The 20,745-nt window shown below is 39.7% G+C and overlaps 5 protein-coding genes across 12 annotated transcripts in view; 2 read left to right on the forward strand and 3 right to left on the reverse strand.

Annotated features, from left to right (window-relative positions):
- Positions 1-846: 846 nt before the first annotated feature.
- Positions 847-3,730, reverse strand: LOC122403066 (GSK-3-binding protein-like). The gene has a single exon (XM_043406359.1). The coding sequence runs from the start codon at positions 2,851-2,853 to the stop codon at positions 2,353-2,355; it is 501 nt and encodes a 166-aa protein (XP_043262294.1). The 5' UTR covers positions 2,854-3,730; the 3' UTR covers positions 847-2,352.
- A 1,196-nt stretch (positions 3,731-4,926) lies between these two features.
- LOC122400905 (bolA-like protein 3) lies at positions 4,927-6,177 on the forward strand. Its single transcript, XM_043402645.1, has 4 exons — positions 4,927-5,242; positions 5,480-5,606; positions 5,824-5,912; positions 5,982-6,177. Exons 1-4 carry the CDS (start codon positions 5,201-5,203, stop codon positions 6,045-6,047), a joined length of 324 nt encoding a protein of 107 aa, XP_043258580.1. The 5' UTR covers positions 4,927-5,200; the 3' UTR covers positions 6,048-6,177.
- A 1,239-nt stretch (positions 6,178-7,416) lies between these two features.
- On the forward strand, positions 7,417-9,600 carry LOC122404438 (putative sodium-coupled neutral amino acid transporter 7). Its single transcript, XM_043408398.1, has 4 exons — positions 7,417-7,892; positions 8,023-8,383; positions 8,455-8,704; positions 8,868-9,600. The coding sequence occupies exons 1-4, from the start codon at positions 7,772-7,774 to the stop codon at positions 9,528-9,530; spliced, it is 1,395 nt and encodes a 464-aa protein (XP_043264333.1). The 5' UTR covers positions 7,417-7,771; the 3' UTR covers positions 9,531-9,600.
- Positions 9,601-9,845: 245 nt separating this feature from the next.
- LOC122404437 (E3 ubiquitin-protein ligase RNF123-like) lies at positions 9,846-15,008 on the reverse strand. Its single transcript, XM_043408397.1, has 10 exons — positions 14,582-15,008; positions 14,191-14,513; positions 13,062-14,039; positions 12,852-12,988; positions 12,661-12,764; positions 11,360-12,495; positions 10,939-11,267; positions 10,701-10,866; positions 10,465-10,611; positions 9,846-10,402 (listed from the first exon to the last, which is right to left on the reverse strand). Exons 1-10 carry the CDS (start codon positions 14,677-14,679, stop codon positions 10,074-10,076), a joined length of 3,747 nt encoding a protein of 1,248 aa, XP_043264332.1. The 5' UTR covers positions 14,680-15,008; the 3' UTR covers positions 9,846-10,073.
- Positions 15,009-15,613: 605 nt separating this feature from the next.
- LOC122398400 (SLIT-ROBO Rho GTPase-activating protein 1-like) overlaps positions 15,614-20,745 on the reverse strand; it is a 40,238-nt gene continuing 35,106 nt past the window's right edge. For all 8 annotated transcript variants that reach the window (XM_043398210.1, XM_043398245.1, XM_043398255.1 and 5 more), the window contains one exon: positions 15,614-19,541. In XM_043398210.1, the coding sequence (XP_043254145.1) occupies positions 18,549-19,541 (993 nt within the window). In that variant the 3' untranslated portion in view covers positions 15,614-18,548. The remainder of the gene's footprint in view (positions 19,542-20,745) is intronic.

Consider the following 20,745-nt stretch of genomic DNA (forward strand, 5'->3'; position numbering starts at 1 on the left):
ACTTTCACTTTTTCGATTTATCGATTTATAATAAATGTAGAATTTGAATAAATAAACACGCCAAGTATCGAATTTCGATTTTTGTTAGTTCGTCTAAACATTAATGAAATACCGTTACGTTCTTTTTACCGTGCAGCTTTATTTAGTTTTTAAATATTTGGCAACATTGCACGATTTGGTTTGTTTCGTATGTAAGTGGGTCATGACTCACTGTACGTACTTAAAAAAGTATCAATTCACAGACAATGTTGGTTTTCTAGTATTAGACGTTTAATCGTGAATTTACACATAAATCATTCTTATCGCTAATTATAATCGATATACCGATAAAGACCAGCTGGAAAAAGTATTATTCATCCTCGAAATTGTTGTAGGTATAATTTATAATACACACGTGCCAATACTTACAAATATAAATAACAAAAACAATTTTAATTGTAGCTATTTATAGTCACGTATTTTATTTACATATAGAAACTTCAATTATCTATTTCCAAGCGATGACGTAAGCGATTTAAGCACGTCCATCATGTAATAGTGGGGTTATCTGTCGTGATTCTTCTCTTTAATTCTATCAAATCTATGTGACTCAAGGTCCAACTGCATGTTTTACGATAAAATCTTTTTTCACTCGTCTACACGTACGTCCACATTAATTTTATTTTTAAATATCTTAGCAACTATTTATTTAAACCTTGATTTATTATAATAAAAATGTTAACGTATCGATATTGAAGGTATAAAAAGAAGGTACAAAAAAGGGGCCAGAATAGAGTTTTTAATCTCTTTATTCATAATTAAGGTTCGTCGGATAATAAATCCGACCATCACAACGAGGTATAGTTTTCTTAATTTACACTATAACGGTAAATTCAAAGACAAATTCTCTCATTGCCTCTAGATAATCATCGTGCGCAGGCGCGATCACACAGCATTAAAGAAAAATGCACTGTTTCATTCATACGTACAATCATATGTTCACCGGAACGGAGATTTAAACCAATGCGTTTGCAGGATTCGTGTGACGCATTAATTACTAGTTTATCTTGCTTGCGGAACTCGATAACGCGTGTGTATGTATGTTGTGTGTATGTACGTGTATGTGTACAAGCATAGAACACACGCAGTGCCACTTAAAAATCGATTACTGCGCCGGGTCCCCGGTTCCGATATCGTAAATGAATCATACTATACCGCTAAACCGGCACGCATGCGCATACACTGTATATACAATAAATTTACACGCGCGTACAGCATTTGTTACGTCGCTAACAATCGTTAGTGATAAATAACTATGTATTAAATATGCAGAGCGAACGTAAAGCTTACCGGTCGTCGTAATAACATGTTCGTCCGCCCGCGTTATTTGTTTCGTCTCTTAAATAATATTTGCTAAATACTTTGAACGGTCAAATCGCCAGCATAAGATCGTAGACAATAATCGAATATAATAACCGAACCAACGGAATATCGCTGTTTGCCAACAAATAAATGAGATCACTACCCTTCGAGTCGCGACGCTTCTGCGCGCAAACGTGTTCTATTTCGTTGATTGATTCTCAGACGATTTTACTCTGTATATTTCTCTAGCAATAACCGGACAATCCGAACAACTCGAATAAAATTTTCAACTAATACCCTATAGGATACTTTTCCCGTTAATACGCGTATTCGTTTCCCGTACTTGACGTTACTACGAAATCTATAATTTGTATAACAGAGGTAACAGACGAGTTTGCATGGATGTACGGGTTTAGACAGATTACCGTGTTATTGTTTACTAAGCTTTCATTCATTTAAATAGCTACCGTGCGTGTTTAAAGATCGAAAATATGATAGAACGGTTCGACATAAATAGAAAAAAACAAGACGACCGAACAACTACACAAGATGATTTTTCGTTTAAATTTCGTCACTGATTGTTAGGAATTCTTCTGTTACCCTAGACACGAGCAGCACTCAAGGAACTCTTTCTATTTAAAGAGGGACGAAACGATGAAACGTTGTCACGTAAATCGAGCCCGGGAACTCGAGTCGAGGCGGCCATAAGTCTTCCACGTAAGCCTCGTGGATCGTCGATACGTCGGCGATCTTTGCCGAAGTCGGCCGAAGTCGCTTGCGAGATGCTTCGAATAACAACATACCATCATATTTACAAACACGGCCATGTAAGGCGAGTTCTTGGCTAATTATGTTTACCTCGTAGTACTTTCTTTCGTCTAACGACACTTTGCACGCACTTACGAAAGAAACGACCGTTAAAGGAGAACGAAAAGTTTCAAATCCTGATCCGTACCGAGAATTTTTTCTTTTTTAAATCCCACACGAACGAAATCGACACACGATTTATTTTCACAGTTCGAGCGGCTCGTACACAGGTTGCAATTGTTCATCCTCGGAATCATAAAAGTACGGTTTCCTTCGGTAGACGGTCGGCTGTTGGTTATCCTCCTCTTCTGAATTTTCTAGCTCGTCCAGATTCGCTTGTAGTCTCTTCACGGCCTCTTTTATTAAACCACCTTTTCTTAACAATTCCTGCAAGAGCGCGTAAGGATCGTCCTCCCTGGTGTTGGGTCTTTTGTGGTGATGGCTTATATGATGGCGATGATCGTGGGCACCGGTGTTCCTCGTGCCGCAAACCTCGCAGCTACTCGGATCTGCCCACGACCTCGACGGTATCTGATAGGGCGAGGGTCGGTTTTTGTGACCGATGCTCGATTTAGCCTTGAGGCTGGATAATCGAAGATTCTCTTTGATCTGTGAGACGAGGAGATCCACGTCGCGAGAAAGGAAATCCTGCGTCGTGTCTGGCATCACTTCGATCAAGTATGTGGTTTCCTCGGCGCTTGGCATGTCGTACTTTCCCCCGTTTGCCGGCTACGAGAACAAAAGGGCAGTGGCACGAACGTGTTTACACCTCCACGTCTGGCGATACCGAGCAAAAGCCAGGCGTTCGTAATAAAGTCTGCGCTCTCTCGGCCAACGTGTTATTGCCCTCTCTCTTTCTTTCCCTTTCTACCTCTCTTTTTTTCTAGTTACATACGGAACGTTGTTGTTGCGCCTCTTTTCTATGGAGCTACACGTTCGTTTCTCGCGTACGTAAATCGACACAGGTAACTAAACTGCTCGACCGGCGTACACGGTTCCTCTGACTCGACATTCAGTCAATGTTTACGAACGTATTTAGGAACGTTCGTATAAACATAGATGGCCTATACTACCAGCCGTGGTCTCGTAATCGCATAGAACGCGTGATTCACTGGGTAAATACGCACGATGTATCCTTCCCCTTCTCTTGGGCCTCTCCTTTTCTCGAACGTCGAACGATCATCAAGTTTTGCTTATGCTCCGCTTTCTGGAATCGAACGAACAACACTAGCACATATTCGAGCGTGTTTGAAACAGCAATTCGCTTCGCTGTACACTTTTACCCACTTGGTTCTTCTTGTTTCGGTCACGATAACACCGCAACGTCGTTTCTTAATCACATTGTATTCAACTTAAAGACACGTTGCACAACAACAAACGTTTTGACCCAAGTCTGCCTCCGACTAGCTTGTTACGTGGAGAATCGGAGAATACGTGTACTATAGTTTCGAGCGATCGTCGAGCAAATGGTTTCGTAAAGGCAAAGGTTTAATGTTTCTTCCGCTGGCTTATATATGTATATACATACACAGAGAATTTAAGATACGACCAGCGTTCTCGTACGCCCAAAGCAACCGACCGCTCGTCCGCCAGCCACGAACCTTCTACTCTCTTATTATTGTTTTGGTTCTGCGGCGCATGCGCACTTTCCCCCACGCTCGTGTAAACAAACCGTTAACTCGTGAGGTCTAGCGAATCGATAATACCTATGTCATTTCCTTGTTCTACGTGTCCTGTCCCCTCGTCGGTAAGCTGTGTCGAACCGTCAGAGGAAACAATTTCTACCATCGTATTTGTCAAGCATTGCAAGACTTTTGATTAACATTAGTTTAGAGAACTATTTATTGTGTGCGACAATTTGCCGAACGCGAGTTCCGTTCTTAATCTAAAATACTTGAGGCTTGGACGAAATACATACTTACCAGGATCAGGGGTTGCAGGGTGAAGAGAGAAAGAGAGAGAGAGAGAGAGAGAATTTGCAATGTACGGATCAAGGTTACACTCGAGTCGTGTTAACTACGTCATCCTTTGCCAAGTTTATCATGCGTGCGCACACACGTTCATCTCGATCGCCAGTTGCAATGTATATGTTTACGCGCACATTTATCCGCAACTAACGAATCATTCATTACACTAATGCGTAAAGCAACGTAATCTGTTGTGCGGGGCGTTTCGAAAACCTTCAATTGATTAGAAACTAGAAAATTGCAGAAAAGGTTATGTTAATTGTATCCAGAGCTTGAAAAGGTTCTAAAAATAATTGTTTATATTGGTTTAAGTTAAAGTTCTTACATTGGCTCTCATATAGGTTTCATATCCGTTATTTTTTAAGATCTACATATACATATAAATTATATATATAATAAAATATAGTTCGAAATTTAAGTTTTTTATAACAGTTTTCAAGCCCTCGTTTGAATTAACAGAGATGAATCTCTATTTTTTTATATCTTTCTTCGCCTATTTTCGAAAATTAAAAAAAAGTGCATTCAATTTTTACACTATTAATAATTCATATTGTTTCTAATAGTTCGATTCAAAAATTAAAATATATTATACGTTTGTATAGTTCGATCTTTAACAATTTAAGCTATGTTTTTTCTCCCAATTAACAAACAATACGTTTTTGCGCATTTTTATCTTCCAAGTTCGTAGTTTTCTTTCTCTTTTTCTTAACAGATGACGTTGGCGCAGTCCTCGTGTGGGATTTCATATTTTAGGAAAAGTTTGATGGTGATTCAAAAGAATTACGTACGCTTCAGGTAAAAAAATAATGTTATTAAGTAACAATTTCCTATGCGCGTCTCTCTATATCTTATAGAGACTTTGTACAAAACTGTATCTTCTTTATCGCGTTATTTTAAAACACGGATACTTGATGTCGCCCCAATCGTCATAGCTGTTACACTCGTTAGAAATCAGCTGATCGCTACAGGAACGTGTGTTGTGTGATTTTATTCGCATGTGATCGTGTTAAGCAATATTCTAAAGCGAAAAATTCGAAGAATTGAAACAGACGAAGTTCGATTTAACACAACCTATTGCAATAACTATGTTCGGTCGTGTATTTATGTCAAATTTCCGTCATATATCGGTAGGTACGAAACACGTTTTCACGTAAATGTACGTTTACTATCGTGCAATTTTCTTAATGACCGGGGAAAGTTTATGATTTTCCCTGTTGATATGGTGAAGCCGATTCGTTGAACATTCATTCTGTAAATTTGATGAAATTAGCAACATTTTTTCATTTACCGCAAACCACTTAAAGCAAAGAAATGAATCAAACTCACCGAGAATGCGAAAGATGAATAAAATAAAAGTTTTACAGCTCCTATCCAGAGTATGGAATGGCCCTAATAGAGCATTGGCTGGTAAACAAGCTGAGCAAAAAATGGTAGCAATTTTAAAGAATAAATTTCCTCAAGCTAAACTTATCGAAGTAAGCGATGTGTCAGGTAAAATAACAAGCTTTGCATTTAGCCACATTTCTTGGAACCGATTCTTTTCTTTAGATGCATAGGTTATACGGTAATACAAAGTAGTTGCCACCAACAGGAATAATATTGTGTTTAATTCATTCGTAACAATAAAAATAATAAATAATTCTCTTCTTCCGAGCATATTGCCCGCATTTCATAGTAAAAATTTAGAACTACTTAATTATTCTTATAGGAGGATGCGGTGCGATGTTTGAAATAAATGTGATCGCTCCTGAATTCAAGGGATTGAATACTATAAAACAACATCGAATGATTAATGAAGTGAGAAACAATAAATTATGAAAGATTCATATTTTACTGCATTTCTTTATTATAATTATGCTTTCATAGGCTCTAAAAGAAGAGATCAAAGACATGCACGGGTTACGGATATACACCAGTGTTCCTGATTCTTAGACATTCTTTAATTCTTTAGAGAACTGCTTCTTATACATACAATTATATGTTTAAGATGTACAAAGTTTTGTAAATTTTGCATATACCTATAAGTTAAACTCCTGTTATACAAATACCAAATAAAAGAAACTATGCCATGTAATATTTTACAACTTATGTGACTATATACATACGTGTATAATGTGTATACATATAAGTATAAATTATATGCCATAGTTTCGTGTTTTATTTAATATATTATTATTATTGTTGTTGTGTGTATGATTTTATTTTTATTTATTTCATAGTACAAATTAGGTTTCAAAATATGTGTGAATAATAACATTTTTTTAATACACAGAAGATTGAAATTATTTATAATTTTTACAATCTCGAAGCAATTTAGCAAAGGATATTTATGTCATAATTACGTAATACATGTATAATACTTGTATGCACAGAAACACACGCGCGCAAGCGTGTGTGATTCTCAATGTTGCGAGAAAGAGAATTTAACATGCATCTTTCTCTGCCCCCACGCTCACTTTTCTCAGTCCAATAATGTTTTGAACATTTATAAAAAATTCGCGCTTTCTACACTCGTTACAAGACTGTTATGAAGAACAGCTGATTCTCATAAAGTCCAGTAAGCTACCTCCGGGCAGAGGTGCCCTACTAACACATGCCAAATCACGCGTACGTGCGCTCGTGGAGTTTCGGGGAGTCGACAAAGGCAAACTGACGCATGCCCTCTTTCTCGATTCTCCGAAGCTGCCCGAAGTAATTTCGGACCGCCTCGTGGGAGTCGAGAGAGAAGGCTCACATTTGCTTTCTCGCTCTTGGACAACTGAAATTCGACCTCACGTCGACGGCATACGATTCCGAGTCTCGACTGACTCCGGCTGACCACTGCTGACCACTGCTGATACTTCCGACAACGCATAACGATTACTACTGGTTACTGCCAGCCTCTCCTGACCTCCGCTTATATTTCTGACGACGTATAACAATTACGACTGACTTCTGCCAACCTCCGCTGACCACTGCTGACCACCCCTGATGCTTCCGACAACGTATAACGATTACAACTTGTCACTGCTTGCCCCTGCTGGTCTCTGCTTGTCACTCCTTGCCATTGCTGACCCCTGCTGACCCCTGCTGACCACTACTGACCACTGCTGACCACTGCTGACCACTGCTGACCCCTACTGACCCCTACTGACCACTGCTGGCGGAGAATCGAGAAAGGGTGCATGTGTCAGTTTGCCTTTGTCGACTCTCCGAAACTCCACGAGCTCACATACGCGTGATCTGGCATAGTGTGAGTAGTGCACCCGGTGCCCAATCTGGCATCACTGCCTCCGGGGCCGTTCGGTTAACAAGTAATTCTTTTAAATTACAAAATTAATTATTTTCAAAATGTTTCCGCGTAAAATGCACCATTGTTATATAAACCGTAGAATAAATTTACTTCGAACGATGTACGATATGAAAAAGTTATTTTCCGCTCTTGAAATGTGATTTTTTTGTTAAACGATTCTTTATAAATACGAATTGACGCGGTGGTGAAAACAATAAACAGAGCATTTGTTCTTTCTAAATTGACCTTTGGCCAACTGTTAGGTCGTGGGTACGTTATCGATAAACGTTTCCCTTTCACTGAAAGGAAAGCATTATCAAAGATAGAAGCAAGGCAGATTGTTAGTTAGAAATAACCGCTCGATGCATCTGTAATTTCGTGAAACATGAGTCTCAACATATTCAACAGATTGGTCGGGGAAACCGATCGACTTATTCAAAATGATATGATATTATGTACTGCCCGAAACAGTTCGTCTATTCGTAATCACCGATGTGTTCGATCAGGTATGTTGTATTCATTGTTCTTGTAATTGTTTTTAATTTCTCCGTTATAATATGTCTTATATTATAAAGAACTATAATTATGCGTTTAAAATTGCGTTGAACTTGTTTTAAAAGACCATAATACTTGCAGGAACCAGTATATTGAGTACAATAGTTTTAATTGTGAATGCTACGTTAGGAGCAGGCATTTTAAATTTTCCACAGGCGTTCGACAGAGCTGGAGGAATAGCCATGTCGATTATCATCCAATTTCTGTTACTTATCTTCATTACAGCTACGCTAGTCATTCTGGCACACTGCAGCGATATCACAAACACTTCTAATATGCAAAATACGTTCGCAGAATTTTGTGGTCATAGGTGGCTTTTCTTGTGCGCTTTGTTCATCGTGGTATATAGTTTTGGATGTTGTTTGACATTTTTAATAATCGTCGGAGATCAATTTGATAGAGTTTTAGCAACCTATTATGGACTCGATTACTGTTACACTTGGTAATTGATATTTTATTATGTTTTCAGAAATGCTTCGTTACGTTTATTTATTTACAACTTAAATATTTCAGGTATTTATCCAGACCATTTGTCACGGCGGTAACTTGCACCATATTCATCTTACCGTTATGTTTTTTTAAGAAATTGGATGTTTTGAGTTATGCTAGCTACGTTGGATGTATAACTGTTCTATATGTAACGTGGTTGATTGCTTATAAAACCTATACAAAACCCGAATCTCTTAATAATTCGGTGAAAATATGGCCTGACAATGGATATCAAGCGCTTCAAATAATTCCAATAATATGTTTCGCGTATCAGGTATAGTTTTGACGATATTAACCTTCTAAACCTTTTGTTCAGGCTCTGGTTAAAATGACCTGTTCAGAAGAGGTGTACAATGATTTTCATGACTAACTGTACGCTCGATGTATGAAAAATGATATTTATGAATATTAACTATACTTTTAAATCTCATTTCTAGAGTCATATGACAGCAATACCAATGTACGCTTGCATGAAAGATCGAAGCCCTGGAAAGTTTACGATATGTGCTGTAATTAGTATGATTATTTGTTTCGCTGTATACACGGTGGCTGGTGTCTGCGGATACGCGACATTCGGTGCTGGAAAGGTGCCTAGTGATATACTTCAAGGTTACACGGATAAAAGTACAATTCTCACTATAGCGATCGTATTTATAGCAATTAAGAATTTCACCACGTATCCGATCGTTTTATACTGCGGCCGCGATGCTCTTATGAGTCTTGTTAGAACAAGGTTTAATGTTAGCGACAGATTTGGAGTTTCTATTACGTTGTTTTGGTACGTATTGTCTCTGGCGATTGCAACATTAGTGCCAGATATTTCACCAGTGATCAATTTATTAGGAGTATTATCGGCAGCTTTTATTTTCATCTTCCCAGGCATTTGTCTGTTCAAAAATATTCTTCTGAAAGATTCGGAATTGCATCTGAACAAAGATCGACTCCTGATTATCTTTGCAATTATTATTATCGCGCTTGGTTTTTTCGTTTCTGGTGTTGTTTTCGTAGAAGCTATAAGAGATTTGAACATCGGGAAATCGTCGGGAAAACTGCCACTAGTAACTGGTTTTAGACAGCTGAGGGAAAGTTTATGTAGTTAGTGTGTTGTACTTCATTTGATCAACGGCCATCAAAGTGTTAAAGAGAATGAAATTATTGATATTCTGTTGTTTGCCGAATGCGTTACAAGACTTAATGTTACATAATTTTAAGCGTAGTACTAAGCACAAAGGAAATCAGAAGACTGATGTATATAACGTTTATTACTATATCAGCTGTGTTATTATTTTTGAAAATGTATTTTATAACCGAGATGTGATCGTTTATTTTTTCTATTACATTTGTATACCTTAGAATAGAGAGCAATAGTAAATAAATAAAGCATTACGTAGTTATTTATACAATATATTACTCCCCTCTAAAGTCTATCGTAATCTTTACAAAAAATTTACTATTATAAATTACTTTAGAACAAAATACGCATCAGGGTTTGTCCATCGATGCATTTAAGATCTTCCAACACTAGATTTACGAAAACCGTCAATTCGATACGGTTTCGATCCCATATTTGAAGTTGCAGAATTCGTATAAATATGTGCAGTCAATGTTCCGTAAATTTAGCGTCAAACGTGTTCATCGGTGCATCAAAATGATTCCGTGGATTGTTCCGAATTTAAACTTTCATTGATAAAATCGTACAATATGTTACCAGTGAGATCTACGACCTCGTCGATGGTCGCCTTACAGAAAAAGCATTTTCTGGTGTTTAAAAGGTGTCGATCGATGCAGGTACGACACGTTTGATGGCGACAGGGTTTAAATATCACCGCCACGGGATACGCGTAACAAATTGTACACGTGTTGTCGTCGTCGCTTAAAATTTTCGAATCGGGCAAAATGGCGCGACATTCATCCAAATATTCGATCATACCTTCTACCATTTTTATTTCATCTTTCGTTACGTCATCCGGATCTGAAGCGGGCATCAAATATTAATTTAACGATCGGAAAGCATTCGAACGTTTTTGTACTTACAGTTCGCGAACGAAAACGGCTTCGTGGCTTGTTCTTTTTTACTTTTTGCTTTCGAATCGCCCAACATAAAATAAAGGGAGCTCATTTGAAAGCTGGGTTCCATCAGCAGAGTTTGAGTCACCTTTGACACTTCCGTTACACCTTTCGCTGACAAAGTTTGTAATTATTTCGTATCTCTAATTTATGGCACGATCAACGCGTGAACTGTTTCGCCATCGAAGAGATTAGATACTTACATTTAAAAGTGGGCATGTCTTCATTGAGCAAAGCCAACAGGATACCAGTAACTGCTGCCAATATTGGAAAGTGGTCCACCGATTCCAACTCTGGTATTTCCAATAACACAACATGTTGGAAACAACTGGTTTGCAAGCTCATTCTATTCAACACTTGGCAGAGTAACTGTAAAAATAACATTGTGGCAATTACACTTCAAGGAAACTGTAGAAGCGTGTAACATATGAAGATATGTACTTGGCATAGTCTAGACAACAAATTTTCGCTGGATGACTGCGTCGAGTCGTTAAAAATACTTGGAACCATCGTAACGATCATCTCTAAAACTCTTAACAGGAAAATCGTTAAATCGAAGCACGTGGCGCAAATTTTCAATTGTCTGGACTCGATGAACACTCTTTCCGGCCTGGACGAGACATTGTGAATTTCTTGCACCATTCCGATGAACTCGGAGAAAGCCCAGTTCAACTGATTCAGCAAGGAATTTAAAAACTTTGCAGACGCTTGCGGGTTCCTTAGTAGCACGTCTTTTACGTGAACTTGATATACAACGGATGGACATGGTTCTAAAGAACCAGGAACAAATATGAAAGATCAGTAACCTTATCGACAATCGAACGTTTCAAAGTATATTATCAAATGGATAAAAGTTATATACTTATGGGCTGTGAAATTGATTCCTGTTGCAGTAATCTTGATCCAATTCTTTTGGAAAGATGAGGACTCTTCTCGTATCGAAAGGCAAAACCGTTACCCTGCCAAAATCTGGCCAAAATCCAATTCGACTCGGCCCACGCTCTGTTCTCGTACGATTTCAACAGGTTCGTGACAACTTTTATTCTACTTTTCTCCGGCACGTTTTCCAATGCTTCCAGAGTGAGGGGATTGAACACAAACCCGGCCAGTGTTAAAAGTAACGTGCTTTTCGAATTTGCGTTCACTATACGGGGGTCCATGAAATGCTCGCAAAGAAACTCCGCTACGTCCAACAGCATTTCCCGATAATCCGGGATATTTTCAATGCGCACAGTCGGGTGCATCTGATTCCGTAAGCTGACGCACAGATCAGTCAACGCTTCCAAGAAAAAATCCGGTACGAAGCTGAACAAGTTCCCTTCCTTGCTGGAGTTTTTCAAAGTTAGCATTATCACTCCCAGAAGCCACGCCAGCTGCGATTGTTTTTGTTCCGAATAGACAACAGCACGGACCCACGCCATGTACCTTGCTTGTTCCATCAATTTAACGTTGAACACGTTGATCGTTCTCAGCAATTCTTGCTGAATCGATTGGGACTCGGGGTCTTTGTTGTTCTTTATTTGGTCCAATTTGGCTTTCGCGTCTTGCATGGCGGAAATGAACTCCGACATGCTGTTCCTGAGAGTCGCCACGTTCGCCAGGTGCTTCTTCGCTACTATGTGATAAAATAGAATAATGCTGTTGAGTAGCTCGAGCAAAGACAATGTTGCGTCCACGGGGCCCAGGGGCATCGGGCTTCTGTCTTCTCTTAAAGACGGAAAGTATCCCAGTCTCTCGAAGATCACAAAATTAGTTTGGCCGGACGGGCTGATGTTGATGACTCGCGCAAGCGTTGGCATAATTATAGGCAAATCCACCAGCCTGGTCGCTCTGTTATGGACATTGGACGTATCTGGAGCCTGATCCAGCGCAACGATCACCTCGTGATCGGGCCCCAACTGCTCTAGCAGTTCGCTTCTGAACGTTTTGTTCAAGTGAGACAAGACACCTCCCAGTCTCTCGGTTCTAGAGTAATCGATCGACGCATCGTAGAATGCCCTGCCCATTCAAATTTATAAGGATATTCTATTACGTAAATCAAACGAGATCCAATAATGCTTACAAAAATACAAAAGGCGATATTAATCGTTGTCTCTTTTTCGAATGTCACGAATTCACGGTATTGGAAATATACTGAACAGAGAACCTTATATCCACTTTTACCTGCAAGGCACGTAAACTGGAGACGTCCCTACTTCAGTATTCCACAATATTTTGAATGCAACCAGAAGCCGGTGGAAACAACACAACGTGATGGGAAATGGAGGCTGAAATATTTATTAGATTCTGTAGAAATACCGGCCAAAAATATAACGATACAAGAACTAAAAAAGAGTTGAAATATCTGTACTTACACGGCTCAATTCAAGATTTTCTTGCACGAAACGTTTGAATTTTCTTAAGAATATAGTTCTCGACGTTGGCCTCTTATCATTGCCGTCAGAATTGTCGAGAAGCGTTAGCAATAATCGCACTTGCACTATTTCTACTTCTACAAAATGTTTTCCATGGTAATAAAGGCAGACGGACGTAAGCTACGGGAGCGTTTGTAAAATGTATCGTACCGGATATGGCAGCTTTTATTTTCTCGCATGCGTCCAGGTAGCTTGTTTTGTGACTTTCAATGGCCGAATCCACGGGATTCGTTTCCCACCATACGTCACTGACGACGTCGGCTAAGCCTTCCTCGTTCAGTGGCTTGACATGCATGAAATCTGCAAATCTCACCCGATCGAAAAGCAAATATTGCAATAAATACTGTCGTGTCAACGGATGCTGGCAAATCTTTGTCAACAGAACTAAACTCTCGCACTGGTCGGGATATTCCAACAACAAAGTGACGTGCCTGAACGCAGACAGTAAATAAAGTACTGTACTCTCTAAAAACGCCTTGATTTCGTGATCATCGAGGAACGCCCACAATAAATCTAAGAAAGTTAATAACAGAGACGATTCTTCGGTCGACCGTGCATGCTCTTTCGAGGAATCTACCTTCGTTTCAGAAAGTTGTTGCATAAATGGGATTGAAATATGATTTGTAATGTATGGTATGGTCACTAGGGGTCCTATATGTTTCAAAACGGATCTTGAAAGACACATTAAGAAGGCTTGGATACTTATATTCTCATCCTGCAACATGCTCCGTTCGTTTACGTTCTGCTGTATATTTATCAATTCCACTATTCTCAAGAGCCACTTAAATAACAACGTAGCTTGAATTATTTCTTTCTCCGGAGCTGCTTGCAACGCCTGGTATCCTTTCACAGGGTAGCGCATCGGCGTAGAACCGAAATTTGCTGTTAAATTTTCTGCTAACACAAGACTGACTGTAGGAAAGTAGGCGAAACTAGCACCCATCGATATATTTTCAAAGGCTCTTCCTAAATTTCTACCATTTCTATAAAAATCAATGGTTCCGTCGTCCATATCTATCGCACATCCGATAATATCTCCCGTCAGCCATGGTTCCCCGTATTTGTGGGTGGTTACGTTCCATTTCCTGATACGATTGCCATCATAAGCATACGAATTAACAGTATCTCCTGGAAAGGAGGAAATATCTATATATATATATATATTTAATATAGCAGAAATATAAAATAAGATAGAAGATCACAAGTGTTATTTCTGTCCAGTAATGGGTTGGAACAGGATAAATATGTATTTAAACATTATACCAATAAAGAGACAAACCGACTCCAGATTCCTGATTGAATTCACACTTGACCGTGCTCCAACCAACTTGCATAACACCTTTGGATCCAAGTTGCAATTCGTAGATCCATTTTCCCTTGTACACGGCAACATTCGCTCTCATCGTACTGAAGTTGCTTTTAGAATTAATGGAGAGTCTGTCGGGGGAGATGATGCACAGCCCTTCAAGCGTAGATTTGTCGAATCTGACCAAACTCGGCCCTACTCTGCCAATTCTGGTATCCTCGACATTTTGTGTCGGAGCATTCTTCGACAGGGTGGCATCGATATAGTTGTTTACCAAGGTTAAATACTCCGATACTCTGAAACACGAAAGTGATCAAATTGTGTACGAATCGAAAGACACGTACATTGAAAAATTAATAAATACCTGAGTCCTTTCGAACTATCTTTCTTCAAGTTTTCATCGACAGTCTCTAAATACACATTTGGACTGAAAATGTCCTTTACAATTTCATTGACCTCCATGTCTGAGAGTCTGTTGCTAGCATTGAAGATATTTAAAGGGTACAAGCTTCAGAATTCACAAAATTATGCAAGGCGATTTGTTTGTTAGATCGACTGGCCAGCCAATATTCTACTTTCGATACAGGAGGCATAATAATCAACATTGTACCTAGATTTTCCTTACTAGTCTGATTTGCCGATCTGCAAACGGTGAAATTGCTCAAATGTCAATAAAAGTTAACCCCATTGTGCACGGTACAAAAAATTTTCTGTCACGCGTAGAAAGAGTCGAAATGGAACGATAAAATTTGAAGTATGCAAATGCAATTGCGGCGTACGATGCGGGAAAACTGTCGAATATTCTTTATTGTTGGCAAACAAGCATGCGCGTGGTATGCAATTAGATTCTTATCGCTTCTCGAGCGACATTTGCATCGACTAATTACAGCTAATTGATCATTCGTGTTTAAAAAAATTAATTTCCTCTACTCTTCTTTCACGCGTCATTAATAATAACGTACACATGGGAATTGCAATGTATAATTGGTATTCTAAAAGAGTTGCCAAGATTGGATAGTTTTACGCCCGGTTATCCACATTTTTAACGTTTTGTTATTTTTTATTTGTATTAGTTCGCAAATCTAATTAGCGAGGTGTTATCTTTTGTTTAAATTCTTTGTTCAAATAGGCATAGAAAGTGAAAATCGATTTGGCCGATTGTGAAACAAATTCGAACGATATTAACAAACGAGAAATTGATGATAATTTTTTTTTTGTTCTATGCGGATAGTAACTTTGCGTTTCTTCCAAAAAAATGTTCGTTTAATCAAAGATTAAAGTTTTGGAAACCTTCGATGAGGAAAAAAAAAATTACTTACCGTGGGCATCGAGTTTCTAGAAATTTGCATTGGGAGTGATCAGGATTGTTGTTGGATTAACGTTCAATACAGCCTGCAAGTTTCTTTATTGAATATCAGTTAATCGTAACGGAGAATCGTCAAATTAGGCTCCTGCGTCAGTCGAAACATTAAAAATCAACGTAAAAATCCAACGAGATTAAATTACGCGTGAAATTATACCGAATCCTCTTGAAAATAACAATTCAGTATAAAGCATAGGAAAACTATCGTAAAAACGCAACTTTCGCGAAATTGATAAAAAAAAAAAACGAACGCATCGTAAAAATCAAGGTTTAGAGTATTCCTCGAACAAATTAGATTTGGGTAAATTTTATTCACGGGAATGACGAATAAAAATTTTAAATTCGTTCTTAAATTAATGAATCAGTACATGTATATCAGTATATATCACCGAATGTTTTCTAATCCAGGCGAACGGAACTGCATGGAAAAGTCTACGAACGAATGTAGAATCTTTATTCGTTGTTTGCGAATGAAATTTGCCCTCTCTTGCTACAAATATGATACAAATGGAAAAGGCGACAATCCATTGGCTTTAATATTCTTATTGCGGTGGGTATAATACGATAATATTCGTTTTAATATTTGATCAGTAACCATAAAGAGTATTACGTTAGTTTTGTCTATCCCAGTGTTTCCCAACCTCTCATACCTCCCTCTAAACGCAACAGCCAACCAAGTTCCGAACAAGTCTAATACAAATAGGTACTTGGAACAGATAAAAGAAGAAACTGAATGCAATATAGTTTTCCATTTGCACTCGGAATATTAAAAATTGCCCCACGTTGGGAAACACTGCTCTAACCGAACTCGTTACTTTGGGCCGTGATATTTTTCGAGCGTTTTACTTTTCGAAATACAATTGCAGAATTCCTGCACATTAGTATCGGGTTATTGTATGCGTATTATTCGATAAACGAGTACAATGTTTTAGTTGGTTATAGGTAGCGATTGGGGGATTTGGAACGCTTCGAGTCGCTTCGAATCCATAAAATGGCGGGAGGTTACTTGGAATCTGATTCGAAGCTTTAGAAGTATTGAGAATCTTACAGCCCTTGAGAATTTCGATAATCGATAAGGTTCGAGGGCTTTATTTATTTAATAAATAAATACTCGATGTCTTACATACTTACGCGATGCATTCGCTTACGCAATTTCGTTAACATACGATTCGATATGAAAGAAAGTCTCGAAATATGTAGCGATCGTTAATATATTTTTGTAACGAACGTTTAGCAACTATTTAGTTTTCAATCTTCACCGACTTGGATCATTTTTATCTATCAATCTTGGATCAATTTTTTTCTACGAGTACAGCTTTTATGCATCATCAAGAGATCGTTAACATCGAACGATATTTCGAATCGCTTCGAACGTGTGTATTAGAATGCAACAAGATTGGAAGCAACGCAAAGCGAATCGAAGTTCCACCACTGATTGTAGGAAAGGGTATGAATACGTCGACACGATACATCGCTTTTTCCTATTTCGTTGAATTTCATAGCAGAATAATTGGTACAGACCTAAAACAGACGACGTCGAACCGTTAAATACACGTGCGTTATTGTACACTTATTATTATCGAATATATCGAACATCATTTTCATATAGTTCTTAATAATTAAAACGCCCATGGGCGCGTTACATGAAATGTCTAACGACAATCGGGATTCGGCCATCTCGATTATCGTTTCACTCATTCCCCTAAGTAAACGAACTCCCGGAAAAAGGCTTCTCTTTTTTTTTGTTTCTTTTTTTAATTCATACTCACTCGCGTGCATTTTAAAGGAACATCGTACACGACTGTTGCAAACATCATCATACTGATACACGTTGAGGAGAAATATATCCTTTTGCAATAAATTACACGTATCGTCCAACGTACAAAATTCGTATCATTCTCTCTCTCTCTCATTCGGCGAACAACTTATTTTAAACTCGAAACTGTTATTATTCTTCGATGTATTATCTCGCTCACACATTTCTCTCATCGTTTCTCTATCGTCGCTCGATGACTAGAAACATCGTTTCGCGGATCATTTGGTAAAAAAATTATGCGAAAATGGAAAATAGTCGTAGAAAAAATAAACTCGGGCCCATAGGCGGCGTCGTGCCTCGTTAAATGCGTGACGCCGCGTTGCTTGTATCGAGGCACGACGCTGCCTGCTCGGCTTTCCTTTTATTTCGGGTACAGTAACTAACGTGCTTCGAGTCCTTGCAATTGGGCGGAGTACCTGGTCGATGGGGGCGTGTCTCGGTAGTAAATCTCTACGTTCACCATCGCTCGAACACGCACAAATCGCTGAAAATAAATGTCTCTTGCTGAACGAAGCTCTCTCGACCATCTGGAGGGGCAATAAACAACCCCCTGACCGCGGTGAACTTTTTCGCGCGTTGAACGTATACATATAGTCCATGGACAACGTAGCCGTGTAAAAACCGATCTTCACGAACACAGACGAACCGAAATAATTCAGTAAACTTTAAACTCGATACTTTATCATAGAGATTAAAAAAACTGCACAGGACAGCGCGATAAAAATTATTACGTTCTACTTAAAAGAGGATACACAGTCGAGTATAGGCGCTGTGTTCGCAGTCAAAGGGTTGATTCGTTTACCCGGCGCTTTGCGTTTGCTTCTCGATGACCGTCCAAAGCGAAAAAGAGTAAATTCGGCTTCGAGTCCCTGCAATCGGGCGGAGTACCTGTTCGATCAGAGTTTCTCGACGGTGTATCTCTACGTTCATCTCGTTCCAACACGCGTGGATCGTCGAAAGTAAACGTCCCTCGCTAAACGAAGTTCTCTCGACCACCTGGAGCGACGATTAATTCGTCTACTCGGCGCTCTGTGTCAGCGAATTCCCTTCCATCCCTACAGTAATTAACACACGCATGGGCCGCCGAAAGTAAACCGTCCCTCGTCAAACGAAGCTCTCTCTCTCTCTCTCTAGATCTACCCGGAGCGATAATTAATTCGTCTGCTCGGCACTCTGTGCCTGCTTCTCGATCTTCCTCGCGAGTTCGGGGCTCATGTGCGGATGCGGGAAGGGCATCACCGGTTTCTTCAGGATCGTCGGCTTCACCTTCACCTGGGGCTTGAACGAGGATACCTGGCTGCCGCCCGTCAGGTGCATGTCAGCGAATTTCGCGACTATCTTGGGCGTGGAACGCGGCGACCTTATGGGTATCGAGTCGGATATCTGATTGGAGCTGGCCGATCTGACCATCTCCTCTTCCTGTTCAGGCTCGTTCTCCGTTTCCATGCGCTTCAGCTTGGACGCCTCGGGGTTCGACTTGGTGTTCTTTTTCAGCGTGCACTGATTCTGTTTGGCGAACCGCTCGGCGGCCGTGCTCATGTCGGGGGATTCCGGTCCGCCGGTAGGCGAGGTAGCTGCTTCCGCCCGGGTGGGCTGAATCGGTGTCTCCTCGTCGGAGCTGCTCAGGCTGCTCGACGAGGCGGACTTCTTGCCAGCGTCCTGAGCGGACAGCGGCAGGTCCATCACGAGATCCGGCGTGTGCTTCTGGCGCATCTCGCGGAACTCCTGCGAGCTACGGAAAAGCTTGTGATTCGGCGGCGCCGGTGGGTTCAGCTGGGTCTGCGAGGTCGCCCGTCTCTGCCACAGCTCGCGATTGGCCGAGAAGGTCGGCTGTTCCTGGAGCTCGTCGCCCTGGTTCAGCGAGTTGTTCGTCTGCAGTGTGTTGGTCGTCTGTTGCATGGTGTCCCCCATGCTCTGCGACTTCCAGTGCTGTTTCCTGCTGGTACCGCGCTTCGATCCGCCCTCCAAGCTCATCAGCGAGATGCGTTCCGCTTCTTCGCCGGCATCCTCGTTGCACTGCTGTTGCTGCGCCGACGAGTCGCCGAAGTTGGACGTTTTCTCGTTCTCGGCGTTGTTGCTGGCCATCGCGTCCTTCCGTTTCTCCATCTCGGGCGTCGAGGCTTTCGCCACGCGGGGCCCGCACTCCTGGAAACAGTTTTAAGGTTGAAGACCAGCCGGAGGGGAGTTTTTCTTGGAGAATTGTGACACGAATGGAGTTGGGAGAACCGACGACCAGATCGCGAATGTTTATGCAAGTGCATATCTTTAGAGGAGGTATCTTAGAGCAGGGTTTCTCAACTAGTGTCATTTGCCACCAAATTTTGTGAACGTCACTAGCGAACCCCAAGTACACGCGTGTAGTTTTTCTTAATTTAAATTAAGGGATAAAATTAGATTGAGAAACCCTGATCTACAGGGTGTTACACTGATCCAACAGCAAGTACAGTGGGTAACAAAAGTAAATAAACAATCTTCGTATGAACTCGTGGTATTCCTGAAACGAAAATTTAATTTTATACAGAATAATTTGTACTTAGACAGTAGGGTATTCTTAAGTAAAATAGACGATACAAATTTTGCATCAAACGAGCACTAACGTAAACTAACTACATGGAATTAAATACTAGTTACATTTATATAATTTGCACGTACCGACGTATCATATTTGCATAAACATCCGCGATCTATCAACGACATTGTTTAAAGTTACCAACCATGTTTATTGCAACGAAATGCAAATTATTTTCTGCGCTGTTATACGCAGTGCCCTGGAACATTGTCGCAGAGCAGGAAATGACCAGAACTATCTGCAATGTGAATTTCCAAAACACCCAACGTGTAGAATGTTAAGTTGTTATTTATAGCGTTTCACCTAATCGCGTGATCCCTTTTTCTTCGCTAAAAACTATTGTAAAGTAAATAATGACATTTCCCAACCAAATTGACAATGCTTCTTCGTTACTTCCTTGGCATGTGTTATCTAGCAGTATCAATAACGATGGGATTTGGAACATTTCGAATTTATAAATTGACGAAAGAATAGAATTATTTCGAAACCTTAGTCTTGAAAATTTTACAATTTTCAAGTATTTTTATAGTCGATAAAGTTCGAAGGTTTTATTCATTTATAATAAGTAAATGTTACATACTGGTGCATCTTTATTACTTCCTTTCACGCAATTTCATTAACATTGAACACTCTGACGAGCTATGTGATTTAATAAAATTTAATAAAACATTTTTTTTAACCTGGAAAATTATTGGTAATTTCAATGTCTTCGATTTAATTCGGATTATTTTCCGGTGTGTGTACATTGATAATAAGTAACTATATTTAAGGGGTGTCTTC

This window comes from Colletes gigas, unplaced genomic scaffold (assembly GCF_013123115.1).
Source record: "Colletes gigas isolate AHSC1104 unplaced genomic scaffold, ASM1312311v1 Colletes_gigas_Sc00002, whole genome shotgun sequence".
NCBI classification, from domain to species: domain Eukaryota; kingdom Metazoa; phylum Arthropoda; class Insecta; order Hymenoptera; family Colletidae; genus Colletes; species Colletes gigas.